General features: G+C 38.9%; 1 protein-coding gene across 2 annotated transcripts; it reads right to left on the reverse strand.

The window, feature by feature from the left end:
* Positions 1-1,623: 1,623 nt before the first annotated feature.
* oma1 (OMA1 zinc metallopeptidase) lies at positions 1,624-24,745 on the reverse strand. 2 transcript variants are annotated; one of them, XM_079474647.1, is made up of 9 exons: positions 23,904-24,542; positions 20,169-20,183; positions 18,210-18,438; positions 17,842-18,015; positions 17,413-17,520; positions 16,205-16,333; positions 13,985-14,059; positions 12,706-12,855; positions 1,624-2,512 (listed from the first exon to the last, which is right to left on the reverse strand). In XM_079474647.1, exons 1-9 carry the CDS (start codon positions 24,269-24,271, stop codon positions 2,261-2,263), a joined length of 1,500 nt encoding a protein of 499 aa, XP_079330773.1. In that variant the 5' UTR covers positions 24,272-24,542; the 3' UTR covers positions 1,624-2,260. The 2 variants fall into 2 exon arrangements, with proteins under 2 accessions (XP_079330773.1, XP_079330772.1); XM_079474646.1 differs by lacking the exon at positions 20,169-20,183 and having other exon boundaries at positions 23,868-24,745.
* Between the last annotated feature and the right edge of the window lie 1,636 nt (positions 24,746-26,381).

Genomic DNA, 26,381 nt, shown 5'->3' on the forward strand with positions numbered 1-26,381 from the left:
CTATTCATTGTCACTAAATGTATTGAGGATACACATGAAAATGCACAATTTAAACCTGTGTATGTCTGTACTCTCCAGACAGAATTTCAATCATCTCTGAGAAATAGACACACATGCGCACACACACAAATCAGGGATCTCCAACCCTGCTCCTGGTGAGCTACCGCCCTGCAGACTACAGCTCCAACCCCGGCTGTGTCTCAATCAGCTCCCTTGTTCAGTAGTCAGGGCACTGACCAGGGAGTAAGCCATTTTAAGGGCTGTCTCATTTACAAAATCCTTCCGGTGCACTGAAACGTTCGTTCCCTAAAAATCCCACAATGCACCGCAAAAACCAGGGAACATCGATGCTATGTTCTCTTACTGGAAATCACGTGACAAGCTTTGAAGACGTTTAACGGAAATCGCAGGAGCCAACTCACCAGAACTTTTGAAAAGACAAATGTTTATTTAATGTTATGTATAAACAAAAGTGGCAAGACAAGCAGGCAACACAATCTAACTAACAATTAAATTGAATAATCAACCAAATTTGTGCACGGATATGTAACAGAATAATTAAAGTGTTTCTCATATGTACTTCAAACAGTATTTAGTCAGAGAGATGTCGTTTTTGCCGATTGTTGATTAATACCAGCCGTGAAGTATCACAACGCGAATTAAGCCATCACGCCACAGGAAAATAAGTGAACAGTGTACCAATGTGAAGTGAGCCAGGGTCTTTACCGGTGCCCGAGCCCGTGTACACGATATACTGAATCACCAGGAGCAGGGTTGGACACCCCTGCTTTTAAGAAATTCAGATCCTATGATCCGGTCCCTTATGAGACAGATAACGGCTGACTAAAAATCACTTAAATGTAATTATCACCAATTTCTTAGTTGTATTGTAACTGGTCATAACATGGTGTATTCTGGAGGCTTAGACGCTAGTCATATGTGACCCTAGACCACAAAACCAGTCTTAGAAGCGGAACTGTTGATGGAATTCAAGCTATGTAATATTAATAAATGATTTAGAAATGTAGCTTTAACATCTTGAGATGAATTTGTGGACAAGGAAAACATTAAAGCTGTAGTCCATAACTTTTGTGTCTACATTGCCATTTCTTGCAACATAAAATTGCAGGTTACTTTACATACCTACGTAAAACGATGTCAAACTGACAATGGGCTAATTTGACTTCATGCAGCTCTGCTCAGAACAATCTGAGAGCTTTTGGATCGCTCCCATGGTTCTATTGTCAAACGCCGATCAGTCTGAGCGTTCCCGTATGAAGTCAAACATTACCATTTGTAAATATACAAAACCAGCTCAACCAATAAATCATTATCATATGCTGTCGTGCATCGAGATAAGGTAAGGATAGTTTTCAGATTTTTTACATACTCATTCAACAAAAAAGGTTATACATTTTTGGAGCATTTAGCTTTAACAACATTTCGGGAGTGACCTGGTGTGTAAATGCAATTTCATGTTAATATTAAAGACAAATACCAGATATTCCAGATAAGTCTAGTTAAACTGATAAAACCAAATATATTCCAAATATATGACATTGTCATTATATACTTAAAGCTTGAAATTCCTGTAAATACACAAAAATTCAATAGACACAAAATCTGTAAAAATCTTTGTTTATTCAGTGCATGAAGTCAGTTACGTTTTCCTTACAATCACAGTCTTGCATAGAAAGAAAATGTAAAATGAACTCAACGTTTTTCAAGAACTCTAACGTTGGCCTCATTTGGGTCCTGCTGTCTCTGTTAATAAATCCTTTCAATAATGTAGAGAGCTCAAAGCAGGTCGAAACACAACGGCACGCACCACTACTGTATGCAGCAGTTACATCACGTTGCAGAGCCTATAGAGGACATTAAAGTAGAGGCGGATCTCTGATGAATAATGTACACCGCAATGCACTCAACTTCACAGGGGTCTTATGCTAATAACACAATTAAAACTAATCAAAAGCCCATTTGGAACAGCTCCATTATTAACACTGTGGATGTGTAAAGGAGGGGCATGAACTCGAACTTCTCACACGACTGACATACGTTCGCCCACCCGTTTCATCTCATTAACTTACATCGCGGCAGCAAACTCATGGGTGTCCAAGTGACAACAAATGTAACGGATCAAAAAACCCATCCGACGATACGCTCAAGCCTTCTTCAGAGCAGCTGGACGAGAAAGGGGGAGCTAAAAAGGAAAGCTTGAATTTGTGCCTGTCGGTCATGTTATATCAAGACTCATTTGCTAAGCAGAGTTCTGTGGCAGAGCGGATGTAGCCAGCAGCCTCCCCGATTGAGCTCCCTGTGCTGGGACAGGAGCTGTTTGAGGGAGGGGAAACAAGACTTCGGCATTCTCTTTCCCAATCATTTTTTCTTTTTCCATCAGCTCTTGTTTCTTGGCGTTGTCCAAAATCAGTTGAACTTTCTGGGAGAAATTGACACGGGGGTCATCCGATGGTAAGGCGGGACAGTCGCAGCTTGCACGGAGTTCCAGAGCCTATGACAACAAGAGAAGTGTGCATATTAGACAAGATAGTTGCGAGCCTTTACTTTGGACATCGAAAGGCAAGGCAAGGCAAGGCAAGTTTATTTGTATAGCACATTTCATACACAATGGCAATTCAAAGTGCTTCACATAGAAGAAATTAAAAATATCCATTTGATAAAACAGTTAAGAAATAAGAAAAATAAAAGTAACCAGTTAAGAATAAAAAATAAAATTACAAAGTTTAGAACAAATAAGAAAAATAAAAGTAACCAGTTAAGAATAAAAAACAAAATTACAAAGTTTAGAACAAATAAGAAAAATAAAAATTAACCAGTTAAGAATAAAAATAAAATATAGTTTAGAACAGATAATAAATAAAATAAAGTACAGCACAAACAGTCGGACGGTCAGAGGCACAGTGGCACATTAATCAAATGCAAAGTTAAACAGATGTGTTTTGAGTCTGGATTTGAATGTGGATACTGTGGGAGCACATCTGATCTCTTCTGGAAGCTGGTTCCAGCTGCGGCTCGCATAATAGCTAAATGCAGACTCTCCTTGCTTGGAGAGAACCCTTGGTATTTCTAGCTGATACGATCCTAATGACCTGAGTGTTCTTTTGGGTCTGTATTCAATGAGCATATCTGCAATGTATTGAGGTCCTAGGCCATTGAACGATTTATATACCAGTAATAAAACTTTAAAATCTATCCTATATGTAACTGGTCGCCAGTGTAAAGACCTGAGGACTGGTGTGATATGATCATATTTTCTCGTTCTGCTCAGAATCCTTGCCGCAGCGTTCTGTATGAGCTGCATCTGTCTTATGGTCTTTTTGGGGAGGCCAGTAAGGAGTCCATTACAATAATCCACCCTGCTGGTGATGAAAGCATGCACTAGTTTCTCTAAGTCTTGACTGGAAACAAAGCATCTAATTCTTGCAATATTTTTCAGATGATAGTATGCTGATTTAGTTATTGCTTTGACATGACTACTGAAGCTAAGATCTGACTCTAGAGACACACCGAGATTCCTGACTTGATTTTTTGTTGTTTGACCTTTAGAGTGAAGGTACGCGTTCACCTTGAGAACTTCATCTTTATTTCCAAATGCAATGACTTCAGTTTTGTCTTTGTTTAACTGAAGAAAGTTTTGGCACATCCAACTATTTATTTCATCAATGCATTTGAGCAGGGAGTCAATGGGGCTGTAATCGTTAGGCGATAGGGCTAAGTATATCTGTGTGTCGTCTGCATAGCTGTGGTAAGCAATTTGGTTATTTCTCATTATTTGGCACATTGGGAGCATGTACAGGTTGAATAGGAGAGGCGCAAGAATTGAGCCTTGAGGGACTCCGCATGTCATGGATGTCCACTCAGACTTATGGTCACCTATACTCACATAATAACCTCTTGCTTCTAGGTATGACCTGAACCATTTTAGGACTATCCCAGAGAGCCCCACCCAGTTTTCCAGCCTGTCTATAAGTATGTTGTGATCGACCGTGTCAAATGCAGCACTGAGGTCGAGTAGGACCAGCACGGATAATTTGCCTGAATCAGTACTTAAGCGAATGTCGTTTACTATCTTAATGAGCGCTGTCTCTGTGCTGTGATGCGGGCGGAACCCAGATTGAAAATTGTCAAAGTATCCGTTTGAGCTTAAGAATTTGTTCAGCTGGTTGAAGACAACTTTTTCAATTATCTTACCTATGAAGGGAAAATTTGAGATCGGTCTATAGTTGTTTAATATGGTCTTATCCAGATTGCTCTTTTTCAGGAGGGGTTTGACAACAGCAGTTTTCAGGGAGTTTGGGAAACTTCCAGAGAGAAGTGAGGCATTTACCACATCTAGGAGATCTGCTTCTAAACAGTTTAACACACTTTTGAAAAAAGATGTGGGAAGTGCGTCAAGGGTGCAGGTTGATGTTTTAAGGTGTTGAACGGTTTCTTCCAAATTGTTGCCATCAATTTCTTCAAAATCAGACATTGTAACTACTTTCTCAGGTTGTGGTGTGATCTGCCCGACCCCAGCGCTACTCAAGGATGTGCTGATCACCTTTCTAATATTATTGATTTTATCAGAGAAGAAAGATGCAAACTCACTGCACTTGCTGTCTGAGAGCATTTCACTGGGAATCTGGCTTGGGGGGTTTGTCAGTCTGTCTACAGTAGCGAAAAGAGTCCTGGTGTTGTTTAAGTTGCTGTTTATAATATTTGAGAAGAAAGTCTGTCTAGCTTTGCCTAGTTCCATATTGAAAGCATGGATGGTGTCTTTGTAGATGTTATAATGGACTACAAGTTTTGTCTTCCGCCACAAGCGCTCTGCTTTTCTGCATTGTCTTTTCATATTTTGCACCGCCTTTCGGAAAGGCTTCCGTCTAACCCTCTACCAAGCTTACCAGGCGTAAGAGGGAGGGAAGAATTGGTGGATTGATGGATGGATGAATAGATTGACAACAAAATGCCTGCATTACATTAGTTATTCAAGAAGACCAAAAGGCCATCTACATAATTCAGACGTTTTACAAGACTGATTTGACAAAAACGGGACCTCCACTGGTCTCTGCGAACTCTAAACTAACCTCTGACCTCCATTAGGGATGATGGAGAAAAGCCCTCATAACATCAGATCAATAATTACTCCAGACACATGACCTCAAAGACCAGGACCAGCTAAACGACACTAAAAGAGGACAGCGTCTATTGAGAGATGTATGGCTTAAAGTGATGGTTCGCTGTTGTTCGGTTACCAACATTCTTTTAAAAAAGGGTATTTTAATCTGGATAAAATGCATTTCATGATAGCTTAATGTATCTTGTAGCCTATATTAAATTCACATTGATTTTTGTTTATTCATATGTATGTATACATATGTAACATTATTAATTCCCATGTGTTTTTTTATCTTACAGCACATTATATCTACAGGACAACTAAGGAGTGTTCTCCGTTTAGTTCGGTTGACCTGTGTGTGCATCCCTTTTTACATCATCGAAAAATGGGAACAACCTTTAAAATGAGTATTACATTTAGTTGTTTTTTTAAAGAAATGCAAATATTAAATATAATAGTTTACTATTTTTAGTTAGCAATTTCAACATATCCTTTCAACAGAAAGCATTTTCTAGTTATTCAGAACCCTCTGCCCAGGGGAGAATTTATCGGAATTGGCTGCTAAATACACACAAGAAATTCAACCCAGAAAAAGGGCAGATTTCAACAACACCGCTATGTTTGAGAATCAGGACATTAGGGAAACTCTTAAATCTAAACGACACTTGATATAAAGAGAATGATGGACCGAAGCTTATTGGGAACATTTACCCAAGAGGGACACATCAGTTGAATACTTAGGGCCAATCTGAAACAGAATAACCTTTTAAAATGCACATTGATTCTTCAGATGGAACATCACGGATATGGAACATCACAGATAAAATGGAACCAGCTGACCAATTGAACCATCTGTGAAAAGGATATACTTGACTGTATAATGCTTTCCTGTAGCTCAGTGGTTAGAGCGTAGCGCTAGCAACGCAAAGGTTATGGGTTTGATCCCAGGGGGTTCAATGCAATGTAAGTCACTTTAGATAAACCTGTTTGCCAAATGCATAAAAATGTTATGTATGAATTATGTGCTAAATAAATGCAATTGACATCTTCACTCTTTATTGTTTTTGAAGTATAGCATAAACTGAAGCTTTGAGAACAATGGAGGCTTGACAAAATACACACAAACATGTGCGAAGTTCATAAATAACTTTAACATATTAGTACAAGATAGAATCAACAAATAAAAGAAAAACAGATTGTAGTTGTTTTTCCTGTTTTTCTGTGCATTTTTGTTAATTCGATTGAAATAAAAACTATACTTCCTAATATGCTGTGATTTGCCTTTTTGCTAAATAATTTTGTCCAAAAAATTCTTTAAAGTGTTTTGAATGAATGAATGAAGCATTTATATATGCCAAAGTGCTTTACAATCATACGAGGGGGTTGAAACCACAACTGTGCAGCATCCATTTGGATGGTGCAACGACAGCCACAGTACAACGGCGCTCACCACACACTAGCTATAGGTGGAGAGAGGATATTCAGAGGGTGGGGATTATTAGGAGGCTCTGATTGACAAGGGCCAGTGGAGGGAATCATACCCAGGATGGCAGGGTTTCACCCCTACTCTTCACGAGAAGGGCTCTTTAATGACAACAGGGAGTCAGGTCCTCGGTTTAACATCTCATCCAAAGAACGGTGCTTTTTACAGTATAGTGTCCCCATCACTATATTTGGGGCATCAGGACCCATACAGTCCACAGGGTGAGCACCCCCTGCTGGTCTTCCTAACACCTCTCCCCGCAGCAACCTAGTTTTCCCAGGAGGTCTCCCATCCAAGTAGTGACCAAGCTAAGCCCTGCTTAGCTTCAGTGGGCTTCGGTCTTGGGCTTCCAACACTTAAAGCAACACTTTAGAACACTTTTCCCCCTGTGGTTGATAAGCACGATTGTCTGTTACCAGTGTAGTAAATAACGTGGGCAGAGCAATACACGTGAATTTGTTTACTAAGCTGATAGAACCAGCGAATGCCGAAATGTTGTTTGGAAACCACATCGCACTCATCCACGGGCAGGGGATGAGCGGGTCTGTGTGTACTGACCCGAACACAGAACTTACGGAGTGTGCTTGTAGTCGCTATGAAGCTGTTCAGGTAGCAGCGGCAGTAGAATTTGTCCGGTTAAGCGTTGTTCAACCATTGAAATAATTATATAATAATTCTACTATTGAAGACATTATTTTATGGTAGAAAAACTACAAAGTTTGGCTTTAATATGCTAATAATTTTGGTATAAAAGAAAAAAAATTATAATTATGACCCATACAATGTATTGTTGGCCTTTGGTAATATACCCGTGCTACTTATGTGATCCAGTGTCACAATTGTGCCTCGTTTTTAGAATTTTTGATAAACAATTGCTTCAGAACATATGTGACTAACAGCAAGACCATCCATAATAACATCCTAAGAAAATACACGAATAATGTTCCTAATATTCTCATATTTTACTGAAAACTTAGATAGAGAATGACCAAAACCTCTCAGAATTTTAAGTATATAGGAGTTGTACTGACAGTATATATATGTGTATACATTACCTACACAGAAAACGGTTGCATTGGAGTGTTACCAAGATGGCTACAGGGTGAAACGACTTAAGGGGACTCTGCGGCATAATCAGGAGTCTGCAGAATAGCCTTTATACAAATGCATTGACTATGTAATAAGCAGCAGGAGACATGCATACTTCACTACAGTAATTGTCATCAGCGAGTGCATGCAGACTCCATTGGCTTAGGTTAAGGAGGGTGAGAATAGAGAAGGATGGAGGCCGTTTTAAAGTAACTACCCAAAGGACCAATACTCTTTCCTCAATAGCACCAGAACAGAACAAGACCGGCATTACAGTTGATGGACAATTAGCGCCTTGACCATCTGTTCATTCTTGTTTGGAGTGCCAGAGTTAGCAAGCAAGACTCAAGGTTAAAGGGATATTTTACCCCCAAATTTGAATTTACATTAGTAAATAATTTACTTTGTTAGTTACAAAATGGTATAACCTTCTTCCAAAGAAGAATACCAATGATAAAGTTCAGCCGAAGTTGAATTCGTTACATGTATATAGGGCTTTTCTGGGCAATCAAAGCGTTTTTCATTGAAGGGGGGAATCTCCTTAACAACCACCAATGTGCAGCATCCACCTGGATGATGTGACGGCGGCCATATTTCGCGTCAGAACGCTCACCACTCACCAGTTTATTGGTGGACAGGAGAGAGAGTTACAAAGCCAATTGCTACATATGGGGTTGATTCGGAGGGCAGGACGCCGGGGTAACATCCCTACTCTTATTCGAACGACATCTTTAATAACCACAGAGAGTTAGGACCTCGATTTAACATCTCATCCGAAGGACGGATATGATAGCCTTGTGTGAGGAACATACTTAAATGTAATTAGTCCCTGCATGCTACTACAAAACTAACATCCATACTCATTCACATGCATCTTTCCGTCACTGTTCCGAGCTGCTTGCAGCACTTTGCATCGTATATTATTGAGACTCCATTTTGTGTAGGCACTGGTGTGTGACAGGAGAACATGGTTGTGTATACGGCTCCCCACACTGCTCTATAGTCTATAATCTCTCGCCAGCTTTTTCTTTGTATAACACACATAAATACTAATAGGTCGGCAGTATACAGCACGTAGGCACCCATATGTGTTTCTAAAACATTTAACATCACAGACTTGGACCTCTTTTTCTGCTACACAGTAGATTCCGCTGTTCATCTATATACATACAAACAGAAATGTTAACGTTTAGCATGATGCTAGGCTAGTATCCTCATAGAAAACATCACATATTCCCTATTAAAACTTTAAACCGTACCAAAATTGAACGAATGTAGTTCACGCGGTGCGTTTACAACAGATGTACCTAGTGCTCCATTGACTAGCAAAAGCTCAATTTTGCTTCTCTTTTTATTCCACAGTCTAAAATGAAACTGCGTGTTTTACTGAAAAATATGCTCTTTCGCGTTCTGCAGTTGAAAGAAAGTCATACTGGTTTGACATGAGGGTGAGTAAATGACGGCAGATGTAAACAACCCCTTTATGGTGCAGTAACACTAGACTAAATTCAACCCTGTGTAAAAATCTTTTGCCCTGTAGTTTACAATGAACTCATGAATTCACTGTGGCCGATCCAAATCCAACACAAGAGCTCATTTCATGCATATTACATGCATATTACCACTGCACTCTCTGACAAACCACTGCCGTGCAATTCGTACACATCAAACGCGCAATGCCCTATACAGCACTGTGCAAGAGTACACGCCATAAATGATTTAGTCTCAATCACTTATGAAGAATCTCTCCAGTGGGTGCTTGTGATTGGTTAACTTTTCCAAAATGCCAAGTACAGTTCGTCGTTTTTACAGATCATCCGGGCTTTTCATAACCCTGGCCCTGCCTGCCGAATAGCATTTATCATTTCCACAGCAAACGTGGTGTAAGTCGTGTGTGCAGACGGCTGGGTTCACTGCAGACCAGAGGGGTCTCCAGACGTCTCGTTAGCTCTGGTATTGTCTGGATATCAGACACGGCTGCGAGACGTGCTGTGTGCGTTTCTGATGGGCACTCTATTTAAATCAAGACTGCAGTGCACCCAATACTGTACATATTACGCTATTTAAATACAAAGAATGACTGTTTTTTTAACAAACACCTTGTGGGTTACTGGTACGGGAGACAATGGTGTTATCAGATAACTAATTTACAGCCATTCATAGTATATAAAAAACCATTAACAGTTAATGTGTTTTCTACATTGTTATATGGATAGTTCATACGAAAATGATTGAATCAATGACTCATCCTCGTGTCATTCCAAATGGTACAGTTCCTATTAGTCGACAATGAAAACAGTGGATTACGCGAAATAATTACACTAAATGTTATAATTTAAATGACTTTCATTTTAATGTAACATTTTACATAATATACAAAAACAATATGTTTGAAAAAATTATTATTCATAGTCTTTAAACGTGTACCAGGAGGGAAATGTTTTAATTTTAGGTCAGATCTAGCATGCGTTTCCTTCCTTTGTGCCAACTGCAGCACGCTCAGAAATGACCATTTAATAGACGAGTTGTGGGGGTGTTTTGAAGGCGGAAAGCGGGTGGGTTTTACGCAAACCATGTCATATCAAAGTGGCATAACAATAATTTCTCTGGAGCCATGCGTAACCATATTGTAAAAACGAAATAGTAGATAATGATCTAAAGCTACGTACAGTTATGTTGACAATTACTTCGTGATAAATATCAATATTTTAATATTTGAAATGCATGAAAGACGGATTGACGTTATTTGATGGCAGAATGAGCTGTAAATACGGTGAAGGCATCTTGAGCACACTCAATAAAACTGAGATGAGAATGTCTCAGCTTCTAGATTCACAGAACTTTGAATTTGATTATAATGTTTATCACAAAAAAGCACTTGAATAAACATGTTGATTAGCACTGTTTTCTGTGTGCCCTTGCAGAGCTTGCACAGATTCCTCAGACGGAATAATTTTTCATAAACATTGAGCCGACTTTCATCCGAGTATGCATTTCATCGACGAGAACATGTAAAATAATATTAACATCATAATCACATGCGGACTCGGGTGTTTAGCCCAGCTCAGTATATGTGTGTTCTCTAAATTAGCTAATATGGGCAGTAAGCTTTATTAGCGTCTTTTTCGTTTGCCCTCTGCGAGATTAAATGCATTCTGTAGATTGTCCTGTAACTTTTGTCCATTGCTTTCTATTAGCTTTTTTTATTTACACACATTGCTTTGCTTTATAAAACATAAAAGCATGGTATAATGTAGACTATCTTGTTTGTTGATAGGCTATATGCCTACCCTGATTATAACGTGTACTTTAATTGCAATAGAATTTAAAAAGCAGTTTTTTTTCATTCATTCAACATCACTTAAATAAACGAATAATGATTTATATTAACTGTAGCTAAGTATTTTAAGTTGTAGAGTCCGAAAAAACTGACTTATAAATAAACTGGATTTCATAAAGTCCTATAGGCTACATGTTTTAAGCCCAGGCACAAAAGAGACAAATGGATTACATAGGCCCTAGGCAACATTTTTGGACCGCCTTCTGGCCCATTCTTGGTTTTAGACTAGTTGACTACAAAGTTACAAAAATGTAGTTTAAACGACCGTCAAATTAGTCGTAGCACACATCCCTATTCCAAACCCATATGACTTGCTTTCGTCTGCAGAATATATTTTGAAGAATGTTGGTAACCGAACAACATAGGACCCTAATGACTCTCATTATATGGACATTTCTTTAAATATCTTCTTTTGTGTTGTCCAGAAGACAGAGTCATATACTGTACATGTTTTAAATGACATGAGGGTGAGTAAATGATGACAGATATTTTACCTCTAGCCAAATTATCAAACTGTAAAAAAAAAAAGCAAACTGTAAGACCACACTGAAAATCTCTCAACCTGGAATAAATAAGCTTTAGGATTCTGAAAAGTCTAATACACAAAAAGCTACGACTTAAAATGAAATCTTTAGTTTCTGCTGTTAAGATGCGCTGCGTATAGGTCACTAATCAGATGTAAGCAAACCCCTTTGTACAAAAGGTCAGATTTGATTTCTTCCACTGAAGCGCATAAGATGCTCATTGGAACATTGTCGGATCATGCTGGGATAAGACGGATCATCAGGTTTTGCACAAAATTGCAAAGTTTTTGCCAGCTCGAGTGTATGCTGTCATTAAAGCAAAAAGAGGACAATCGTAACCAAACATTACCCCAAGAAAATGTATATCAAATCCTCAATTAATCTTTCCACCTACATTGTTAAATTTTTGAGTAACAAATAGCAATTAGTTCGAAAATGCAAAACAGAAACATTTATGTTGGGGTGAGTTCATATATTTAGTAGTAGTAGTCGTCTTTTTAGTATTTTTATCATATTTTCTCAAAACAAATGTGCACACACATAACATTTTAAAGAACCACTAAAGTAGGCCTACATTGAAGTGTACTAAAGTGCATAGAAGTGTCCCAGTGCATTAAACAAAGTGTACTTTGTTTAATGCATTGGTGTAATGAAACCGGGGGTTTCGGCAGGACTTCTTAAATAGGCAATAATGTTTAGTTTACCTATACAGCCTGGAATTTAAAGAGAAGTTGAATCCGGAACAATGTCATAAAAAACTATCCTAATACAATCCGTACAGGTGAAAGTGCAAGACTGTACCTTTTGAATGCCTATATATATATATATATATATATATATATATATATATATATATATATATATATATATATATATATATATATATATATATATATATATATATATATAAATGTGAATTGTGTCAATTTTTTGGAGCACACTAGTTTATACTGTACATATCCCTTAAAGCTAACACATTTTTTTTTAAAGCCAAAAAACTTTGGGACTTTAAAATTCCATAGAACTTGATCTGAACTTTGATTTGTTGTTAACATAAGTGTAATCGTGATGTACACCATAATGGTTAAATGTGTGTGGGAAATGGTTATATTCCTGTGGTAATGATGCGTGTTCTTTTTGTGTGTTTTACCTCGGGGATGAGGCGGTTCAGCTGTCTAACACGGTTTTGGTGGGAGGGGTGTGTGGACAGCCACTCTGGGATGTTGGGCTGTCCTTTCAGCTGGTCAGAGATCTCCATCTGCTGCCAGAACACTGGGCCCGCCCTCACGTCAGCACACGCCTAACACACAGACAAATCTCAATAAATACGCCTACAGAAATGATTTTCTTGCATGTTAACGCCTCGCCATCATCAAAGGAATCAAACCCCACAGGGTGCTCAGAGCACTGGACATCGTCATTAACTGGAACTGGAGCAGACTCACTCACAGGCATGACTCATGACTAGTCTAGCTAGCCTCTCACCGTTACCGCAGCAACGTGCCAGTGTCCTTCACCGGGCAGGCTGTGGCAGGCGAACGGATCTGGGCCCATTTACGAGCAGCGGGCGTTCGGTTATTACTACTAATAAGAGATGGAGGGGAATCGAATAATATGTTTCTCTATAATGGTGCCAAGTATGGGACCAGGAAACATGCTGACAGGATGAGTACTACACCGTGAATCAGACGACTGCCACATACCGACTTTTTCACTAAAACAATTTGTAAAACCACAATGCCATCTAGAGGTCATGTTGGATACAGCAAGTATATGACTAATAGAAAGAGGGTGCTCCACCACTACAGGTTTGTCTACTCGTTCACTATATTTCACTGGCATGTATACTTCAATTATATTTGTAGTAATCAGCTTTTGCTATTTTTAAAAAGCAGTTGCTTTTATTTGATGTGGGATGCTTCATCGAGTTGTTCCAAATCTCAAATTTCTTTGTTCTGATGAACACAGAGAAATATATTTAATAAAAATGCTTATAACCAAGCAGATCTTGCCCCCCATTGAATCCCAAATTTGGGTGAAGTATCCCCTTTAAATAGTGATTTCACACCTATCACCATGGCAGGATTTTTATAAATTTCCGTTATCAGGGAAAAAAAATCAACTATAAAAATACAGTTGCCTAATCAAAGTTTTTTGATATCACAAACTGCACGCTTAAAATACATTCATTGCAATGACAGTTGCCTACTACACTTTATTGGTCACTTAGAATCTTTCGGCCCAGATCTTACAAAGTTTATCCCCAATCTTCAAATAGGTTACACCACCAACATTTCCTCTCCAAATGTGTCGTTCGTATCGTACATTTATTATAAGAACATTTCATTCTGAAATCTCAAATGATCTGATCAACAGGATCATTTCTCACTGTGAATATAATAATATGCATTTAATAATATCTCTGGTACCTTGGCAGCCAGCTGCAAGCCAACCTGATCCGCCTCAGCCTCCAGCTTTCGACTGAACGGCCGATCAAATGAGAACTACAGCACATACAAAGATAATGAGCGAGAAAATAAGTCCGTTAAATGAGCCATTTTAACAAATCACACAGCAGTTATATTGGGTAAACAGAGGAAAATGGACAAAACTGAAAAAAAAATTCTGAACCATATTTGGAGAGCAAAATGACTCCGAGATAAAAAAGCCAAACCATTAAAATGTAATTTATTTTGAATGTAATGGGGAAAGAAGAAGAGGAGCCAGGAAAGAAACGGATGAAAAAAACCACATAAAAGCGGAACAAAACACTACAAAGTATCTATGAAGGAAAACACTATAAAAAACAAAAGTGCATTAAAACTGAAAGCGGGCCTTTGTTTCACGCCACACAGCCATTCAGAAAATGCTAATTCAATATCCATTTAGAAGACAAATAAATGGAGCTGAAGTGAATTTTAAGTAAGCTCAAATTGAAGTCATGAGAAAACCAAATAATATAGAATCTCCTCTGAGATACTGTTATTGTTTTACAATGGTGGCGAGAGAGCACTTCAGAAGGTTTCTTTGAGCTTTAGTGGAGGAATAAAACTTGTTTAAAGGGCCCTTTAGAGGATTGTACAATCAATTTTGAAGGACTGTTCGCGCAGCTAATGGCCAAACGCGACCTAAACTTATATTAGAAATATATATACGTCATATAATTCATTCTGATCAAACATAACTTTATTCTTAAATAATATAAAAAAGGACAAAATGTGTATGAATTTTTTTTTTTAAAGGGACACCAAAGAAAAAAGCCTGGAATAATCTGAAGAGCAAATTCTACGATAAAAACCAGGTGTTGACTAAAGGGACAAACGAAAATTCTGTCATCATTCACTCACCTTCGAGTTGGGCCAAATGTGTATAAATGTATTTGTTCTGATGAACACAGAGAAAAATATTTGAAAGAATGCTTACAGCCAAACCATAGTAGGAAACAATACAATGGTAGTCAAAAGTGCCCCAGAACGGTTTGCTGTTCACCATTCTTCAAAATGTCTTCTATTGTGTTCAACAGAAGTATCTTTTCCTACTATGGTAGTCAATGGGGGGCAATATCTGTCTGGATATGAGCATTCTTCCAAATACTTTTCTTGGTGTTCATCAGAACAAACAAATGTATACAGGTTTGAAACAACTCGAAAGTGAGTAAATCTGGACAGAATTTCCATTTTTGGGTGAAGTATCCCTAAAAGGGTTAGTTCATCCCAAAATCACATTTGTGTGATTTTTTACTCACCCACACAACGTTAAACATGTTTGAGACCTCTCTGCGTCTTCGGAGCACAAATAAAGATATTTACTGTATGTGACATCCGAGAAATTTTAAGAACTCTTAATAGACATGAATGTCCAGAAGAGTATTAAAGAAAGTATTAAACAGTATTTGAAGCGACGACAATACTTTATGGGCGAAAGCAAACAAAAATATCGACTTAAAAAGAAATATTCTCTTCCGTCTTGCCACTCTATGGTGCGCGTTCAAGAGAGCACTTTGACGCATGCGCATTCAGTTGGTCAAAAAAAGTCCAAGTCCTCCTCAATATAGAAAACATAAGAAATTTTGTGAAGCTACAGCATGCGCCTGCTTGTAAACACAGAGTTGCACTTCCGGGTTGTCAGTCAGAACACCGGCATCTGCCCCCACCGAATGCGCATATGTGTCAAAGAGCTCTCTTGAATTCGCACCATAGAATGACAAGTCAGAGGAGAATATATCGAGTCATTATTTTGGATTGTTTTTCGCAGAGAAAGTATTGTCGTCGCTTAAAAAAAAAATGTCTCTAGTACTTTTCTGGACCTTGACAACAACTATAACCATGATGTCTATAAGTAGGCCTGGAAATCTCTCGGATATCAACCAAATATATTTATTTGTGCTCCGAAGATGCCGGGAGGTCTCAAATGTTTAACGTCATGTGGGTGAGTAAAACAGAACACATCTCGTACAGAACACATGATAAGGGCTGTTGAGTTCCTTACACAACCTCTGTTGTAATGGATCTATCTGTAGTATACCAACCCTGCTTTTTTTTCACAGTGTATAAGTTTGACACTGTAATGGCGGCCGTTGTTAAGCCCACTTAACCAGCATGGCATTGATGGAAAAGCCCAAAAAGTGTGAGTGAGACGTCAAAGGTCACCTGGACTAGTTTGCTTTGAATCCAATGGCCGAGCACAGCCAAACTGTCACGAGGACAGATCGCCCAGATCGCAGTTAACATGATGAGAGACAACAACTCCACCATGTGAGACATACTGGCCTGCTCTGCCTGAAAGAAAGAGAGAGAGAGAGAGAGAGAGAGAGAGAGAGAGAGAGAGAGAGAGAGAGAGAGAGAGTTATTACTCAAGTAACCGTTGCATAAACAGGCATAAATTCCTTATTAGATAGTTTTTGGCTTTGTTGATTTCATCGCTTATCTACTATGCTAATTTGTTTTCATCTTGGTGTAGTTTAGAGACTTAACAGCTCAGATTTTGACAGTATGCTCAACTAGGAACAACACAGGAAAGCAACCAGAAAAAGAGAGATACAATAAATCACAATGCATTATAATAACAACACACATTTGTTCTGATGAGGGCAAAGAATATACCAAAACACATGCTCATAATCAGATGGGGAGATGCTGCTATGCGGATGACTCCAGTTGTGTATTTTATATAGTTGTATTGAAGTACAGTCTGCGATTTGCATTAGGTGATACGGCCTTGTTTATGTATGATGAAAATATTTTGAAGAATGCCAGTAACCAAACAGATCTCATCCCCATTGACTCACGTAGTATTTATATCCCCTACTATGATAGTAAATGAGGGATGACATCTGTTTGGTTACTGGCATTCGTCCAAATATCTTCTTCTGCAGAACAAAGGCATTTATACAAGTTGAGGGTGAGTAAATGATGACAGAAATTTCATTTTGAGTGAACTATCCCTTCTTAAAATATTCTTTAAGTGGACAAAATGGGTGCTGTACAGCTGAAAGCGTATTACAGTACCTACACTAATGCCCAGAGGCGTTTCCAAGATGACTGCCAAGTCAAGTGATGTGCTTGAGCGTTGAGCTCTTTATTTCTCTGCCCTTACCAGACCCACAAAACTACATGCTGACGCAACAGCTGTGAAATGAACCCGTCCCTTTAAACCGATCCCTTAACAGCGCTTAGAGCCTCTTAGACCCACTGCTCTTCATTTAAGAAGAGATTAAAGTAAAGATAACAAATGCAAAAGAGAGCTAAAGCTTAAGACAATTAGAAATGCCAGAAGTACTTAAAGGGGCATATTGCATATGCATATTTCACATTCGTAAAAACATTTCAAATGTTGAACTTCTGAGGGCGGGACCTACCGCATGACCAATTAAAGCATGAGCCATCTCATGCCCCAGTACAAAGGCCAGCTGATGGACGTCTGCTACAGCTTCCAGCATTCCTGTAAAGATAAACACCTCTCCATTCTGAGACACACACACACAGGAACATTAATCAATCAAGCTGTAAGATCAGATTTAGTTTTCTCCTATTATATCAGAATTGTGTTTCAAGTCTTACTTTATTTTTCATCTGTTTATCCAGAACAATCTGTCTTTATGTGATTTTGTTTGAACCTTTCTGATGAATACATCAACACACAACTGTCTGGGTTTACATGTATCTATGTAATGAGAAAATGAAGGAGCTGAAATGATATATATATATATAATTTGAATTACATTCTATTAAAGACTGAACACAGCTGATTTGTTTATAAAGATCTCTGATGCTCAGCTATGACTCACGGGTAAAACAAATGCGTTGACAGTTGGTCCTTCCACCACATGGACATTCCAGGAAACAGAGAAAATCTCAGCAATGTCCTGGTTCCTCTGGGCCAGATGCTGAACTAACAGCTCTACCGCCTGATGCCTAGGGTCTGAGGTAGGTACCAGAGACTCCTTAAACTCCTCCATATACTGTGAGTTACAAAAATAGAGTAAAACAGTATGTTTTTCCTGCGTTATACACGGATGTCCTTTTCACAGTGTTCAATACAGTACAGTGAAACGCGACATAATAGACATCAAATGTGCTCCCATTTTTTATAGATACTTTTTTTTAAAGTAGGCAACAATTTTTCCAGAGCAGTGTTTTGGCAGTGAAGTCATACCGCATCTGAAGTGAATTTTGCCAGTTCGATGAAGTTCTCCATGCTGAACACCAACAGTCTGGTCCTGCCTGTCACTGGAGATTCATCCAGGTGTGTGAGAAAGAAGAGTGAGACGAGGAACATAAATCCTGCCCCAGCTCCTGCCAAATGCCAGCGGCGACGCCAAGTCCATTCACGAAACAATTGCTTTTTATTGGGTGGCAAAGCCAGCCACCATTTTCTGATGCTCCTAGAGATAGAGAGATAGATTAGGATCCCTCATAAAATCGGAAATAGAGACCTGCGTTTTATCCGACCGAACATGTTACCCAAAATACACATTTAAAAATAGCTTAAGTCAAATATTGCCAAATGCTAAAGCCAGGGTAAGCAGTTTCATAACAGCTAGCGATAGAAGTTTAGCTTTGAAACCATAGAAAACCTAATGGTTAGAGCGTTGGGCTTGTGATCAGAAGGTTGCCGGTTCTAATCTCAGTGCCAGCAGGTCATGACTGAAGGGCCCTTGAGCAAGGCACCTTACCCCTGATTGCTCTGCAGTAATGTGCCACTGTATAAAACTACTTGTAAGTCGCTTTGGATAAAAGCGTCTGCCAAATGAATAAATGTAAATGTAAATGTAGAAGGTGAAAATCATTACAGAACATTTACAGTATAATAATGAATGTAAACTACATACTTGCTACTATTTATTGTAATACATATATACATATGTGGAATTAATGACATTTTCTACGAGTAACGTTAGAACAAAAATGACTTCTCTTTTGCTTACTTGACTTCTATTTTAATTATATTACTGATTGTAACGGTCACCAGCTGGAGTGCCCTTGAGAACCACCAGAGGGCAGTCCACATCAGACTATTTATCACTCATTCACAAACTACATTTCCCAAAACTCACTGCCCGGACTCATCATCACTGATTGCATTCACCTGTGTCTCATCACCTATAAGACTATTTATACCACGTTCACTCATTCACACACTGCAAAGTTTTCTTTAGTGTCAAACTGCATCGCAGAGCATTCTCCCTGGTTTCTTGTCTTTTGGATTTCTTGCCCTGTTCCCTGGATTAAACTGTTATAACATTTATAAAGTGTTTTCAAGTTGTGAAAGAATACTTCACAGGCATCCACTTTTCTTTAAAGTACACTTTCATGGCACGTCAATGCCGCTAAATATATGACTCACATCAGGTAGCCTTGTGAGCAAACATTCTGTTTCTATAATAAATAAATAAGTAAATGTTTGCTGGTTTTGATTAACTATTGGAAAAAATTGAATCATTAATAAAACATTGTAAGCAAACAAGTTAGTCACTCTTTGTGCATTTAGTGTTAAAGTTTGATGAATTTATCATGGTAAACGAGAAAAACGGCTTTGGATAAACATCATAATCTGAAGGCATTCTGTAGGGCACCTTAAAAAGCAGTAGGAATAGGTTGTGTCCTGGGGGTTAGAGCGTTGGGCTTGTGATCAGAATGTTGCTGGTTCAAATCTCAGTGCCAGCAGGTCATGGCTGAAGTGCCCTTGAGCAAGGCACCTTACCCCTGATTGCTCTGCAGTAATGTGTCACTGTAAAAACGACTTGTAAATCGCTTTGGATAAAAGCGTCTGCCAAATGAATAAATGTAAATGTAATCCTATATTCTCCATCTCCAGTCTGACAGATTATTTTGCAAACAACATCAAGAAAATAATGAATCTGCTTGCGAGTCAAATTAATAATGAATAAATACATGTATTAAGCATTTATAACATGTGAGTTACAATGGTTCACTATTTGGCAGGAATTTCGAAATTTGTTATTTATTTTTATCCACGCAGTTAGAACTGCTTCATAATGCATTTGCAAAAGCATATGAATCATGAATTAACACATTTATAAATGCTTTACAAAGGGTACCGTCATGTAAAGTGTTACCATATTTTGTATATACCGAGTCATGTAGGTTTTACCTTCCCAGTATGATAGCCAGGACCCAGAGGTGTGGACTCGAGTCACATGACTTGGACTCGAGTCAGACTCGAGTCATGAATTTGATGACTTTTGACTCGACTTGACAAAATGTAAAGAGACTTGCAACTCGACTTGGACTTTAAAATCAGTAACTCGTGACTTCACTTGGACTTGAGCCTTTTGACTTGAAAAGACTTGCTACTTTCCCCACTCTATCTATCTCTGTGTTAATCTGCATCTGTGTGTGTGTTTGTGCTGTCGGCACAACATCCAATCAATTTAGATCCACGTTGTTTTGATCAGACAGCATCCAATCAAATTGCAGGAAAACCAATGAAGAAGAACTGTCAAACAACGCGCCAGTTGGCAAAAATGATACCAAAGGTAGTTTCGTTCGGGTATAAAAACTACGAAATTGTCAACAAAAAACGAATTGCAATATGCAAAACATGCGGGTCGAAAATTACAGACGGAGTCGCAACAACTTCCAACTTCGTTCGACATTTGAAGTTACACAAAGAACGGTAAGTTTTGAATGACGCTAGCTTATCGGCTCATTAACTTTGCTAGCTGCATAGTTAAATCAATGAGACAACTCGCTGTTAACGTTACATTGCAAACACGTTAATCTGCGTCCACTGGGGGTTCACTCCCTTACTAAAATGATAGTTTGGTATTTTTGAAGCGGGGTTGTATGAGGTACTTAGTCAGTGTATCACACACAGTAGACGGCGGGCAGCAGCCAAACATAATCAAATCTAATCGCTTACGTCTATTTGACGTCTGCATTTACATCTGCAATATAGTTTGCTCATCTGCAATATGTCTCGGAGACGTCTGAACGTCTGTAATACATCTGCAAAAGATCTGGAAACATCTGCTGCGTAAAAACATCTGCTAAACATCTTAGAAGAGCTGTTCATCCATTCTAAATCATAAACATCTTACAGACATCTTCTGGAGGTCTATATGATGTCTGACAGCAGACATCTCTGAGACGTATTGCAGATGAGCAAACTATGTTTTGTAGATGTCTTACAGATGTAAATGCAGACTTCAAATAAATGTAAGCCAGATATATGTGTGCTATCAGGGGAATGAACGTCAGATAAAATATACTTTATATTAAGAATGTGTTAGCTTGCTGTCAGTCAAATTTTTACGGTTGATTCTGTTAGACTGGTATTAGTAATATGAGTAATTAAGAGTAGTTTCAAATACAATTCATGTGTGGCTATAAGGGATTTTCTGACACCTATTTAATATGCTTACCTCTTACAGATTTGAAGAATACCAAATGAACAAAAGCACCATAAATGAACCACAACAGCCTTCCATTTCACAATTCATGGACAGTCGTGTAGGGCATTACAGCATGAGTCATCCACAGCAGAAAGCTATCACCAATGCAATACTGTCCGACTTGATTATTGATTGCAACTTTCCCCTGTCTATTGTGGAAAACAAGAGTTTTCGGCACTTTCTGACAGTAATTGACAGTAAGTACAGCCCAGTGTGTCGCAGAACGTTGACATCAAAAACAGAAAACCTGGCTGAAGAGAGACGTTCAATATTAAAAACTCAATTAAGCAACACTGACCATGTTTCAGTCACTGTGGACATTTGGTCTGACCGAAAGATGAGGGGATTCCTTGGTGTCACTGTGCACTGGATAGAGAAAGAGGCAGATAGGATACAGCTAAAGACTAATCTCTTGGCCTGCAATCGCTTCAAAGGCTCACACACAGCTGAAAGAATCTGTGACCAATTTGAGGCAATATGTGATGAATACAACATCAAAGATAAATTGGACTACATTATTACTGACAATGCTGCTAACATGCGAAAGGCATTCTCTGTGTGCTTCCCCAGTGAACAAGATGATGAAGATGACGGAGATCATCTTGATGACCCTGAGCTCTGGTGTGACTTAACCCTGGCAGATCAGCAAACGGTAGATGCTGCTATGGCAAAGACACAGCGCTTGCAGTGTTTTGCGCACACTCTTCAGCTGGTGGTGGGAGACGGTTTGAAAGAAACAAAAGTGGCATGTCCTTCTCTTTCCAAGTTATCAAAACTTAGCTCACTGCTGCACACAAGCACTACGTTCAAAGATGTGTTTGATAGTGAATTTGGGGAACAGAAAGGCATCCCTGCCGCAGTCAACACAAGATGGAACTCAACACTAAGGCAAGTGAAGGCAGTTCTGCAGTGTGATCATCTAAAGCTCTGTGCTATTCTAGAAAAGGCTGGGCATAAGGAGTTGTCATTCACACCACGAGAGTGGAATCTGTTGAAGGAGTTGGTGGACATCTTGAAGCCGTTTGGAGAAGCAACTGATTTGACACAGGGGGAGAAGGTTGTCACAATCAGTGCCGTTGTTCCATCCGTCTTGTCCCTCAATCACCACCTTGAGAAGCTGAAGCCTCAAGTCCGTTTCCTGAGCAGCGTGGTCAGAAGTCTCCAGGCATCCCTGAACAAAAGATTTCTTGGGATCTTCATCAACGTGAAAATGGCCAGGACACAAGATGAGATCACTGCCCCTTATTCAGATCCAGTCTACCTCAAAGCAGCTGCCTTGGATCCATCCTTTTCTCTGCTGTGGGTGGAGCCCCATGTGTTGGTCAATCGTGACATCAAGGCAGAGGTGGCACAACGAGTTAAAGGTAAATATTATTTACTTTAATGTAACTTTTTTCCTGATAATCTGATCTAATTGACTGCAACAATAATTATTTTTTCAGTTTAACACTATCACCAACACCAATGGTAATAAGGGCTCTTTTGTTTCTGCTGTTGTTACATGTTTTGCCAGAATTGATCCTGCAAGATGCTGCAGAGACTGAGCAACCTGTGCCTCCGGTTAATGAAGAAGAGCAAGAGGACCTTCGAGAAGGAGAAGGGCTGTTTGCTGCATACCATAAGAGGCAGAAGAAGGATGTTGGGACTACTCCAGCACTACAGCTAAGTCACTATCTTGACATAGCTGATGGACAGAATTCCCTTTTGTTCTGGGAATTAAACATGAAGACTCTTCCTTCACTCTTCCGAGTGGCCAACAGGGTCTTGGCAGTGCCTGCCTCCAGTGCTCCAGTGGAGCGGGTTTTCAGCCATGGTGGCATCATACTACGTCCCCATCGTGCACAAATGACTGACAGACTTTTGGCCAATTTGATCTTTTGCAAATGTAATCCAGCATAGTGCCCTGACATAGAACAAGCACAACCCTGTTCATTGTTATGTTCATGTATTTATTATCCCCCCTCCTTCTCTCACACACACACACACACACACACACACACACACACACACACACACACACACACACACACACACACACAATATGAGATAAGATAAATACAAGACAGGACAGAAACTGCTGTGGCAATTTTTGTGTAATTAATTACATTTGCATTTGTATTTTGGAAATATGTTTGAAGAATGTTCTTGCAAAAAAATGTTGATAAATAAATCAAAGCTTAAAAGCATATATGATCTGATCAAATATTATTACTCCGTTGTTAAAGGGACTTGAAAGGACTCAAAACTCAAACTGTAGGACTTGACTTGAGACTTGTCGGTCTTGACTTGGGACTTGACTCGGGACTTGTCTGTCTTGACTTGGGACTTGACTCGGGACTTGTCTGTCTTGACTTGGGACTTGACTCGGGACTTGTGAGCAAAGACTTGAGACTTACTTGTGACTTGCAAAACAATGACTTGGTCCCACCTCTGCCAGGACCTTCTGTATGGGTTTCAGCACCAGCCATATGAAGGGAGCAGGTACAGCTCTGAGACACCCGGAGGTATGAAACTGATGCACGGGTTGAGTTACCACCGGAAGTCGTTGAGCTGGAGGTTTGAATGCAGTCAAACAGGTGTCGAGTCGTCGTGATGTTGATGTCAGACACAGAGATGCAACGTTGGGAGAAACAGGCCCCTTCACAGAGGAAAAGAAGTGTGTCTTAGTGGGATTAGATGTATAGGGATGAACGTTTCTCTGGTTCCTCCATCTAATCCCTGAAGTAAATAATCGGAATCGATTTGAAGTTGTTAAAGTGGACACGTTCAGTCTGGTCAGACGTAGCACAACAAGATCCATTTTAATGCAATAAAACCTAAATGTACTCTATAGTCCTAAATCATCTCGCTAATGTCAAGAAGTTCATTGTGAATTCAATAGTTTTACAGACGTATGGAGTCCTTTTTTCCTTTGACATACAGCAACTGTAATGACTGGGTGGTAATAAACAAATCAGCGAGATCGCCAAGTGTTGCTAGTCGTTCACGTTTATAGATCCGTTTCCATTATTAATTCCAATAAACAGAGTTTATTTGTCACTTTAGAGAACTTCTTCATTATAACGATGTCCTCGAAAGTCTCCTCAGATTTCCGCACTTTGCTGCTAACGTTACATCTAAAACACTCCCCTTGCACATAGCGCTTGACCATCGGTTCCGCCTGTCAGTCTGGGACGAATCACATATCACGTCTGTTGCGCGCGCAAATCCGTTATTTTAATCTTTTTTCGAGTCATTTCGTTCGTCTGAGCAGACTTCAATTAAAGTCCCCGTTAACCGGAAGACGCATTTCTTACTGAAAAGGAATTTCCAAGGAGAAAATGAGAGGGCGTGGCTTGTGAGTTGATTGGATGTATAAAAACAGCTGTTGCATTTTGAAATGAAATTATCAGCATACTGACAGTTGAAGGGGAGGGGTTTACGGATGCTCCGCCCAATCCATCTAATTTACGTCATTTGAGATGAATAGTCATTTCAGGTCGAAAGCGCATTTTCAGATTTTAACTGGCGTGTTTATAATTCATTAACAATTCTGAGTCACTCGGGTATGCAAGAAAGGTTTACAGGTGTGTTTTTTATTTAATAATAGAGATCACTTGTGTAAAATGTGCATTAGACATTATAAACACTGACTGCAGTGTTGTTGCTTATTGTTTATATTTTGCCAGCACAGTTCTTAAGCAAAATAGTTATTTATTAAGCAAAATAGTTATTTATTAAGATAAATAACACACACAGAAATCCACAAGAGACATTTATTGATATACTGACAGAAAAAAACAGAACGGTTCTTTTTAGAGAAGATCTTTACTGCACATATCTTTCAAGCATTTCATAATATGTCCTACCTATGATACAACATGTAGCACATACATCATGCATCACTGACTTATGATCCATGAAGCGGTCACGTAACGTTAAAGACTCGAACCTGAAGACATATCATATTTCCAGTAGTAATTTGCAAGGTATTACAATCGACGACAGACAAATTATAATCGGCCTGCTGGCTGATGACACCTCCCAAATCCCTTTAGCTTTGATTGATCGAGTCCTCAACAAATGTGAGTTAATGTCAATCGCTGTGATGTTCCATCTATATCCAACATTCCTGTGAAAGATCAAGTTACATTGGAACTGTAAATAATAAAGACCAAAAAACAAGATGTAAACTACTGTCAATTTTGACTCTTTAGTAGTGAAAACTCAAAGAAAGTTCAGATAGATGGTTGCAGATAGATCAATAAGAGGAAGAATTTTGCAATCTAAAGCCGAAGGATTGTCGCGACTGACCTATGCAGCTCTTTCCTTGGAGGTTGATAAAGGAACATTAAAAAAGGTTGATAGCATGTTAAATAACTTCACTTGGAAAAACAAAACCCACTATATTATGAAGTCCGTAATAAAATCTATTAATTGGCCAAAGAATTTTCTTAAAAATCCCTTTTCACTTTGGAATATTCTCCCAAATTATATTTTCCCCTAGGTTGGGGCTTGAATTTTCTCCTGCTTTGTAACCATAACGTTTCTAAGATCCCAATCAAACTTTCTACTTTTCATAAGCAGAAGCTCTTGGCCTGAAAAATCTCTTTTCATTGAAAACTTCTTTGAAAACAGCCTTCTTTTAGTTGGACAGTTTACAAATAACTTTTTTTAAATAAAATGTAAATACAACATGCAGAAATACAACATTCCTGTATCTGCTGAGGAATGCGTTGTTGTTTTCAATGCCATTCCTTCTGGTTGTGTCTTCTCTTTTGCAAGGCACCACATTCCATGGCCAAGTACATGTCTCTCTTTAATTGACACAATCATCGGAAGTGTGTGCTTTTCTATAGAACATCAAAAGAATCATTATACAATCCGAGCTCTCTTTCAGAAAGATTTAACAACAATACCTTACGAAATAC

This window comes from Barbatula barbatula (genome assembly GCF_947034865.1).
Source record: "Barbatula barbatula genome assembly, chromosome: 15".
Lineage (NCBI taxonomy): Eukaryota > Metazoa > Chordata > Actinopteri > Cypriniformes > Nemacheilidae > Barbatula > Barbatula barbatula.

Excerpts from the sequence above, each read along its gene's own strand:
- oma1 (XM_079474646.1), bottom strand. The coding sequence starts at position 24,271 with ATGGATCTTGTTGTGCTACGTCTGACCAGACTGAACGTGTCCACTTTA. Across the intron at positions 18,016-18,209 it reads CAAAATTCACTTCAGATGCG|TATATGGAGGAGTTTAAGGA; the intron begins GTATGACTTCAC and ends TGTAACTCACAG. Across the intron at positions 16,334-17,412 it reads ATGCTTTAATTGGTCATGCG|GCAGAGCAGGCCAGTATGTC; the intron begins GTAGGTCCCGCC and ends TCTTTCTTTCAG.